A 10,924-nucleotide genomic window follows, 5' to 3' on the forward strand; every position below is an offset into this window, starting at 1 on the left:
ATTAAAACATGGTATAATGAAACCCGTCGTGAAGATTTCCAAGCGGGAAGGGTTATACCCGAAACCTTTTGGGGGAGGGTGTGGAACCAATTTGTGCTAGATTACGGGAATGCGAAGGGAAGATCTCTGTGACAAATTCACGACAGGTACCTTGTTATCAAAAAGGGATAGTTGATTTTATAGACATACAAGAGAAGATTTATGCCCGTAGCACTTTTACGTTGCCCGACTCAGAATTTGTAAGTAACTTTCGATTAATTTCATGTAATGTAAATTATCGTTCTTCCACTTGAACCCTAATAAAATAAGTTTTTGGTTGTGTTTTGGTAGGAGAGACTCGCAAAACGACACTACTCCGAAGTTAAAGGAAATGAATTCATATTTGATGAAAGTTATGAATTCATGAAGTCAAAGATTACAGAGTTCCACCCAGACTGAGATTCCGAGAAGGGATTCGGCTACCCAAGGAAAGAAGCAAAGAATTATGGAAGCAAGTATAGGGAATCCCTTAAAGAAATCACCATATTTTCCGTAAGCTCGAACATTTTTATGTTCGACACCGCCCAAAAGAACCTTTGTAATTTGATATCTCTAGTGAGGCTCACCAAAATTTTCTTTTTGTTATCAAAGTTTCTTGCATTTCGCTCTTTCCATTTGCACCACCATATAGAAACAAAGATGTTTTACTATGTTGCGACACTAGGGTCATATGTCCACCGAAAGTGGCACTTCTCCGGCATCTGTGGGTAGATCGTCTCCGGCCATCTATTCTACAAGCTTTTATTCGGCTATTAGGATTAGTTTTAGGATTATATGGTCTGATGTGCTACTTTCTCTTATGGATCTTAAGATCTTCTGTGTAATGGGTTTCTTATGTTTGGGTCACGATCTGTTTGACATAAGTTGATGAAATTTTCTGGCAGATACAGAAGTTCCGACGATTTATCCGGCGAGTTCATTGTTTTCCGACGGGGATAGTTTAAGTTCAATCTTTTAATTGTGTTCTTCAGAAGGTTTTAAAAAAAAGAATTCACGAGCTGTGGATCATGTTTCACCGATCCAAGCTCACCCGGATGAAACCGGGCGTTACTGGTCATATGTGATTTTGTTACCTGTGATTCTGTCAATTGGGATTCTATTACCAGAGATTCGTCGCTTGGTCCTGTTCGAGATTAGTTTGCAGTCAGTTCTTTGTAATTTTCTTTATCATATTGTGTTCTGTAACTTCTTCCGGGTTTAATTCCTGGTTTATTTATTAAAAAGAAAACAAAAGAGAAAAGACCAAGTAATCTCATATTTTCCTTCCAAAAAGAAAATAAGTCCTATATTCTCCGGATTCTTTACGAAATTGTTATAATAGTTTTTTAGGAAAAACTAGTGATAAAAAATCAAGGTGACCAAACTTGTGATACAAAAAACCCACTCAAATGTTGGGAACCGTTAAAACTCCATCTTAAAGAAAATCGATACAAAAACTCCGTCAAAACAAAATTAATACAAAAACCCCAATTTTCAAATTTTGGTTTCATCATTTTTTTTGATGAAACCAAATTCGTTTCATCAAATTTTTTGGGATTTTTGTGTTAATTTTTTTTTGATGGGGTTTTTGTGTTACTTTTGTTTTGATGGGTTTTTTGTGGATGGATAGTGACACATTTGGGGTTATAACTCGCGGACCGTTTTTTAGGGGTAATTTGAGTTTCCTCTTCTGGAAATCTGCATTACCTCCCCTAAATATTTAAAATTAGCAAAGGCACTTGTACTACCCAATACAAAAGCTAAAAGTTATCGATATTAACAAACCAAAAATGAAAACAATTGTGAACTAAAAATTAACACTTTTGTTATAGGGAGGGGATTTTTGGATCAAGGGAGTGAAAAACTCGTACAATTTTTTTTTTTTAAATTTAATCAAAGGCTTGTTAGATAAAAATTGATCTTCTTTTACTCGCATGCAAAACCTTGAAACCCTAACTTCATCTTTTATATCACTAATAAAAAAAAAGCATAAGACACTAAGAACCTAATAACATCTTCCTAAACAAGCATGCAAAAAAAAACATAACAGAACCGGAAATCGACGATTCACACCATTTTCAGATGAGTTCTTTACCGATCTGGAAAGAAACATAAGCATCAACGCAAGCATACTTAATCTGATCGAGAGAAAGCCAATAATCCTCCCAGTTACTCATAGTAACATGCCTTGGTTTTTTTTTGAGTATCACCATAATTTAATACAATTCCAGCCAATCCCATCAACCCAGCATTCTTGAGTTCCTTCGAATTATACCTATCAGCATCCAAACACCTAAGATCAACAACAACCTCAACTTCTAAGTCATAATCATCATCAAGTTTCTTAACATCTTCATCGATCCCAACCCCAACAAATGTAAAATCAGGGTCTCCGAGAAACTCAACAAGAGAAGAAGGGATTTCATCTGCATGTTTGATTTGGAAAATCAAACATCTACGACCAACACAGAGTTGTAATGTTGCTACTAGATTTCTGTAACGGCCATAAGCAGGTCTCTATTCCACATCAAGACCAACGATAAGATGATCTAGTACTCCATTGTAATCACTGTAAATCCTGCTATTCCAGTGATCAACTGTTGAAGAATGCTTAGTGAAGATTGTTCTGATTCGATCATCGTCTATGATTACTGAGTAAACTTTTTGTGTTTCTGGGTAGTGATTTGGAAGATCATGAATGAAAATTCCCATGGTGATAGTGGTGGTACTAGTAGGGGTGGTTTGTGCTTTTTCTAGAGAGAAAATAAAATCTCAAAATAAAAATGAAAAACTCATACTCAACTCGCTGATTTATCTGTGTGTTGGATTCAATATTTTCTAGACCAAAATGCCCTTTAAAAAATGACTCAATCGGACCAAACTCATCGGACTCCCATTTCCAATTCAAACTAAGAGTATAACGGAAATGATTGACACAGTGAAACAAAGCACCGAGGGTCGGTACCATGTGAGAGGATGATGGGCCCACATATGCCCTTTCCAAATCTCGATGCTAAGCACGCAAGATAAGGTCCGCGCGATCCCTTTGCCCTTCCCAATCCCAATGCTAAGCACGCTAGGTACTGGCAGTGCGATCTCCGCCGGTACGCAACAAAGTGTAAAACTTCGGTGTGTCTAGCATCTCTGTAACTAATTATGACTTAAAATTTTATCACTACTACAAATTACAAAAAATTACAAAACAGTGAGCAGCTATGGAAAACTCTTACTATGCGACCCAGTAATCTCCTCGTCTAAGTTTTTCTATGAAGGAAAAAAAAAGGGCAAACTCTTACTATGCAAGATAAAACTATTAGGCTAATATTAGGCTATGAAGGCGGTTCACAATTGTTTACATTTGAGTAGTACTATTAGGTAGTACAAGAATAAGGGAGATGAAGTGCAGTACAGTGTTTTCCATAGCTGTGAAATGCCTAATAGTACTACTCAAATGTAAACAATTGTGAAATGCCTTTATAGCCTAATATTAGCCTAATAGTTTTATCCTGCACAGTAAGAGTTTGCCTTTTTTTTTTCTTTCATAGAAAAACTTAGGAAAGGAGATTACTTGGTCGCATAGTAAGATTTTTCCATAGCTTCTCATTATTTTGTAATTTGTAGTAGTGATAAAATTTTAAGTCATAATTAGTTACAGAGATGCCAGACATCGAAGTTTTACACTTTGTTGCGTCCCGGCGGAGATCGCACGGCCAGTACCTAGCGTGCTTAGCATCGGGATTGGGAAGGGCAGAGGAATCGCAAAATGTAATGGAATTTCACCTACAGTAAATAGGTCATATTTTGAGTAGTACTCAAAATGTAAGGGCATTTCTCCCTTAATATCCTAATATTTACATTTTGAGTAATACTATTAGGGTATTAGGTACAGATTACAGAATAAAACTAAAAACTCAGTAAAGCTATATACAGGACACAATCAAATTAGCACCTACATCTACAAGATTGGTCTACCTAAGCTAAGGGAGAAATGCCCAGTTATCTAACACAAGTTACACAACACAGCTGCATTATTAGAGTGGGGGATATATACGCAAATGATATATCCACCTAAGCCTTTCACCGCAAAAAATACTGGGAGACACAGTTAGGATGGGTCCCACAGTAATTAAAAAACAGCACCTCCTATAGTCTCCTGGTGGGTCTCAGATATTTTGTCTCTCCCGGTGTAGTTTTCGGTGAAACACACCCAGTGTGTGTAGCACAGCTAGGGGGCGGAGCTACGTGCAGGCTTCCCCTTGCTCGAGCCACCCCCAAATCCCACAAAATATCTTTTTTTACTACCTAATTTTTTTGGGCCAAAATTTAATGCACTATTTTTAGGTTTAAGCCCGGGGTAAAATGGTGGTCAAACCCGGGGTAGCTAACATTTCCAGTTCCGCCAGCTAGGATATATATCATTTTCGTTCTTTCTTGTCCCCTCTGCTATTTCTTCTCTGCAGCTTGATTTGATTTTTGCTTTAGTTATTGAAGATAACCCTAACTTTATCTCTCTCAATCCTAGTTTCTAGGGTTACACGAAGAAGATAAGATGGATATAGATGAAATTAGGAGCTTGAGTGTGAGTGTGATTGTGACGGTGGCCGTGAGAAGAGATTGTCGGGGATGGATTTGATGGAAGCTGACTGCAATGGGTGTTGGTTCTGTCGGGAAGGAGGAGAATGAAATGGAGGTGGAGTTGGGTTCTGCACGATTAGGGGAGGAGATGAAGTGCAGTATAATGTTGCGCAGTTACATCAAATCTGATGTATATGGGTTTGGGTTCTTTCACTTCGATCATGCCTAATGCTTCTTCAAAGCTAATATCTCATGCCCACTCCTAATTTTGGGTCGTGCAAACGACATTCTTCACATGTGGATGAGGTGCAAACGACATTCTTCACTGCCTTCTAGAGGGAGATTTGTTGTCTTCCTTCCGTTGTAACCACTTTTCTGCTCCTTAATTCATTCAAGCTTTATTTACTGGCTAAAAACAAAAAATAAATTAGTAAAAGTAATTACTCTGGAAAACAGTAAAAATATAGAATTTGGGATAAAATATAGAACTAGAGCATAAGAAATGAGTTAAATGCCAATAGTAAAAATACAGAATATGTTTCGAGAGTCGAACTGTCTAGCCAAAGGTGCTGTATCTAAGGATATAAAAGGTGTGTGGATAGGAACTCCACATTCAAGAATTGTTCAGCTGTTAAAAGATGACTTAATGGGGAGAGCTTACCCCAGATTTGTTAAGCTCTAGTTTGTGTTAATACATTTCCAGTTACCAAAAAAATGCCAATAAAAAGATTTAGAAATACGCAATATTTGACACTCATCACTCACATTTTAGACATATTGTTTTTGAATTAAAATTAAACGATAACGTATTCGAAACTAATATTTCGACGATATGTTAACATTTCAAAGCTTTACATACCCATAAAAATGAGCACATTCTAAAACATCAAAACTCATGATCAACCAAAGTTAGTAGTAGTAGGAAATTAGGAATCGAAGCCAGCACCCACTGATCCATCAGCACCCTCCAACCACTGCACTAACTTTTCACAAGTATGAAGTTCTAAACGGTTTACAACTTTAATGAATTAATGGTGTTTGTTTGATTTAATTTATGCGAAGTTTCATCACATCATTCAACAGTTTGTTTTGCACGTAGAATTCAGTAAATTTGTTTGAAAAGATGGTCAAAATGAAGAAGCAAATGAAGATCCAGAGATCCAAATAACCAGGCATTACGGGTGACTCATGTGATTTTTGTAGGGATCAACGGTGCCCACATTGCTACATAATATTGTCCTAAATAATAACTTAAAAACAGCCAATAACAACGAACGAAAACACATAAGAGACATGGAAAGGGATCAATCTCATTGATGACGTCATATTCTTCCACTCCTACTTCGTCTCGGCATCATCAACGCCTCCATTCTTCTCAACAACTTTGTCTTCTATCTTCACCTTAGTTGGACCTAAGGGTGTACAGTGGACGGTACACGAGTTGCGGGACGGTTCATGTGCATCTCTAGTTGGACGTATGTGGTCGTCATTTTCATCTGATTCCCTGATAAAAAATTTTGCTTCTTCCTTAATATCATATCCATGTTCAGCCACATTTTTTGGAACCCAACGAGCTACATACGCATCATAATCTTCTTCTTCATCATTTTCTTGTTCTTCTGATTCAATATAATTGAGGGGATTCTGATCACTGTTCATAGGATTCTCATTACTATTCAAAAAAATTACAATATCCGCATCATTGCTTACTCTAGTTACCAAATCTTGTTCAAAAGTGTGTTTTTCCTTTTCTTGGCGAGGAGATTTTGAAGTAGAAGCAGCCTTTTCTTTTCCTTTCTTATTCTGCTGAAGCCTGAATTATAAGATAATACACCATATGCTTCCACGTTAGTTTTTCTAGAACAAAATATCTCGAGTAAGAGGATATTCAAAAACTTAGTTAACATACTAAAACTGCTTTTTAATGATACGGATTTGATCCATTGGGTCTCTTGTATGGTTGGAAAAATTGTAATGGTAGGAGTTTCAGTCAATAATGGGGGGATTTTTTTTTAACTTTGATGATGGTTGTATGATCTTAACAAACTCTGTAATGATTCCGGTGTTAACAACACTACCATGTATATATAGGGACCATTTCCCACATGCAACAACATCAAACGCAAGTAAAATTCATATGAGAATATTGGTCATGTTCTTGGTTAGGAAAGTATGCCCCTATGATTATGATGTTTCTTGCTGTTTTATTATTGTTGGGGATATACAGATTAATAATATTCTTTCTTAGCAAGGGCTCTGGGATGAGAGCTCTCATTCAAAATGAATGAATTTAATCAAATTTTTAGAGCCCTCTTACATTGCTAGGCAATAGGCACAGAATACTAGGCCCCGTCGTTTTGATATCCTAGTTCCGCCACAAACGCTTAAAATACTAAATATAAACCAACAATTTTCTAAAGTTTGACAAAATAAATTTTTTTGCTAAAGAATAAATCCTCAACAAGTCACTATTAATATTTTAATGCTTCAAAACGAGTATTAATGCTTCAAAAAGAGTAAAAAAATCTGTATTCTGGATTATATTTAACATGACACAAATATGAGATAGTTAGAGTCTTTGAGCATTTGTCTCGGTCGTCATGGACTCATGGTAGAGTTGAATCGACAATGCCGAATATAAGTGTCGTCATATATACAGTCGTCCATCGTCCATGACGACTTGCAACATGACGTCTAAAACCCTGAAAATCACCATGTTTAATATTCTAGCCTAATACACCAAACTTAGGACAAAATAAAGTAATGGAATTGAGTTTATATCAACACTTACTACCTTTTTCTGCGTATTGATGGATTTATCTCAACGGATTCAGTGATTTCTTCAACAGGTTCAATGTTTCCAGCTTTCCGTTTACCTTTATCAGTTTATTTGGAGAACTTGGGATCAGTAGCGGCTTCAGGTTTCCTACTTTTTTTTGTTTCTGATAACTCATTTTTCAGAAGATTCAACGATAATTATTTCGCGAGAGACTATGGAAGATGGGAGAGGAATGAGAGAATAATTATTTTTGAGAGAAGACGAGACGTACGCTTTTGACCCCGGTCTCATTCTATCCGATGCTTACTAGTAATCCATCAGAAAAGACGTTTGCTTTATAACAATTTTTTTGCTCTAGCAGGTCAGAGAAAATATTGATCTAGCAGCATTAAGGAATATAACCTAAGTACATTGTTGAGTTAACCTAAGTCAACTATCCATTCGTAGGTTTTTAATAGTACATTCCTACCAAGCTTACAAAACAATCGAAAACAGAAGCATATAACGGGGGAGCACAGCTCAGCATACACAATTCTATCCACTGTTTTTTTTATTCTTCCCCCATTAAGAGAATTGAACAAGTTGACCATCAAATTCAAACCCGTCATCAAAAGTTTATAACTGCAACTAAAATAAAATCATTGCTTCACCACAAAAGTTCATCGTTGAAGAGAGGAAAACAGGTTTTAAAGGCTGTAACCGGTCGGACATTAATAATTAGTTCAAATTACATATTTTTCCTTTTTGTTGAGGCGTTCAAATTACAGATTGCAGTACCTCATGACATATTCACCAAACTGATATGGACGCAATTTCAATCATCCCAAATATTGGAGTCAGTAATTTTCTCGTTCATCACTGTACCATCCTCCTTTTTAAAAAAAATCAATCAAAGGTTCCCGATTTTGGATTCTTTTATTAAAAACAAAAAATCCTCTAACTCAGGTTAACCAAGAGTTTGCTTAGGTCATAGATGGCCAAATATGTGGCTTAAATGTTGTTAAATCATGTTTGCTCTAGCATGTAGAGTTGTAGACTCGTTCATACCAGTCTCTCAACGTACAGTTTCTGCTTCAGGAGTACATGCATGTAGATTTCAGATGAGTTTTGACTTTTTGATACAATACGAACTAAGGGATGAAAATATCTGAATATAAATTTGGAAAAAAAACAAATAAAATTTAAATAATATGTTGAGAATGAATTATGTTTTTAGTAGCATTATTATTTTGGACATATTAATGTTTAAGCTTAAGGGGACCTATTAAAATGTATTATTGGACAACCAAAAGGGTGTACTCCTATGTGATGATCATAACAATGGGGGCTAAAAATATAATTGGGTGCAATGCTTTCTATTTATTTATTTTTGATTGACTCGATTTGCTTTTTATTTCCAGAATTGAGTTGATAATTGAATACTTCGTACTTATAATCCCCAACAAAACATAAACACCATCAGATCGATCAAAACTGGAGTTGTTCGTCAATTATTTTAACCTAAAAACCTTGAAAAAACAATGGCCAATTTTTTTTTTGTTGGATAGGTCAAAGAGAAAATTCATTGAAAAGAGAGGTACTTAAAAGGGGTACCTCAACCCAATGAATACAAACGAGAGATTAAAAAAAGGCAAGAACATCCTGGCAAACCCATAACAACAAAAACAAGCTTACAAACGCCGAAATAAAGAGTCCCGTAATGCAATCACCATTTTCTAACATATACAACAAAAACTCCATAATTAATAGACTTCAGACTTTACAAAATTATTAATACAGGGAAGTATACAAAAAAAAAATTGGTCGACAAGAAGCTTTAAACATGCTTGACAGGTTGGAAATATTTTAGCTTCAGCAACAAGGTGCACATAGTAACGAGATCTTAAGCATATGTAAATCAAAAGATGCGATGACAATCTAAAAAATTACATCCTTTTGTCAAACGAGTATAAATACATAATCTTCTTTATCTTAAATTTTGGTGTAACATGATCTGTAATTTTCCGATTATGTCTATTGTATCTACATATGGAGGTAAATTCCTTATGGTATGACTATAAAAATCTACTAATATTAAAATGTGGAGTTCATCACTATTTATAACTGTCAAGACGGTCAATTATGGTCCTGAGACCCAAACTCTAATTAAAATTTTCCAGGACCCAAACTCAAAGATGGTCACAAAGTTGAGACCCAAACTCTAAATATCCCTACTATATACTACGGATTAAACTTCGATTTGAATTCGAAGCACACAGATTCAGCTAGGGGGTTAGCTTGGTATGAATCGTATGATCTTGATTTAATACTTTTTAATACATGTAGTTGTATAATAAATCTGGGGGTCTTGAAAGAAATTTTTTTTTTTTGAAGCATGCATTTTATTAATAGAAGATTAGGTTACAATTTGACGTGGGTATGTGGTACCCACCGAGTCATGGAAGATAACTTGACTAATAAAAACCAGGATTTCGTGGTCCCAAATTTTGGTTGAAAAGTTACCCATTTGACTTTCGTCTGCCACCTGATTTGCCGAGCCATCCGCCTCTTGATTTCCTTCTTTATAGTTGTGTTGGATAGCGACCTGCGGAATTTGCCGTATTCTATACTTTATTTTTTCAATCATCCCGAGATATGCCAATGGGGTCCAGTAGCGGATGTGACGAAAAACAGAAGGTTTTCTGAGTCTGTTTCGAAGAGAATGGTGAAATTGAACTGTATGAAGAAATTGCTCAATTTCCAAATGCCTCCCTAAATAAATACTACTGCTAGATACCCAAGAACATTTAATACCTTGTTACCTTATACTTTACATGGAAGCGTAGGTTAACCATATAAGTTTGGAAGTTTGGCATACCCATAGCGAAAATGATAGCTTGACCGCAACTTTCTCCTGCATGTAAATCCCGCAAGAGATAGAGAAAGAGGACCCACTGTACCCATAGTATTAGTGGGTGCAAATATATGGAAAAATCTCATGTTTGCAATATGAATAGGAATAGGCGTCACAGATGCTTTTCTCTAATCTAGGCCTAGGGACAAGACTCTTCTTTGGTACGTTCAGCATGCGGAGAGAGCGATCGAAAGGTCTTGTCAGCAACATTTAATATACTACTTATTTATATAGTAATTCATTAAATAAATACAGACTTATTATAATTGGACCCAGACTCTTTTAACCTTAAAAATTGATGAAAATAAAAGAGAAGGTAATTAGTAAAAATAAGATGACAATAAATTAGTCCTAATAGCACCTATGTTTTGAGGGAATATTTGTACGAACAGGAAATTTGCTATCACTTTTTTTTCTTACAAAAATTTCTTTTAACACATTTATTTTCTGTGTAAGTTTCGTTTTGCACCTGTGTGTTGTATTTAAATTATTTTTGTTTTCATACATTTAAGTTTATCCTCTTCTCGAAGTTCTATCCCTTTTGTTGGCGGTAGGATACAATTTTTTTGGGCCAAGAGCTGAAATGCCCCAATGGGGTATCTGCATTTTACTGTGTGATACACCCACATGTAAACCCCCGAATTGAAAGCTTTAGGGTC

The 10,924-nt window shown here is 35.8% G+C and overlaps 1 protein-coding gene across 1 annotated transcript; it reads right to left on the reverse strand.

The window, feature by feature from the left end:
- Positions 1-2,187: 2,187 nt before the first annotated feature.
- On the reverse strand, positions 2,188-2,730 carry LOC113333420. Its single transcript, XM_026579927.1, has 2 exons — positions 2,553-2,730; positions 2,188-2,444 (listed from the first exon to the last, which is right to left on the reverse strand). Exons 1-2 carry the CDS (start codon positions 2,728-2,730, stop codon positions 2,188-2,190), a joined length of 435 nt encoding a protein of 144 aa, XP_026435712.1.
- Between the last annotated feature and the right edge of the window lie 8,194 nt (positions 2,731-10,924).

The sequence above is a fragment of the Papaver somniferum genome, chromosome 1, assembly GCF_003573695.1.
Source record: "Papaver somniferum cultivar HN1 chromosome 1, ASM357369v1, whole genome shotgun sequence".
Lineage (NCBI taxonomy): Eukaryota > Viridiplantae > Streptophyta > Magnoliopsida > Ranunculales > Papaveraceae > Papaver > Papaver somniferum.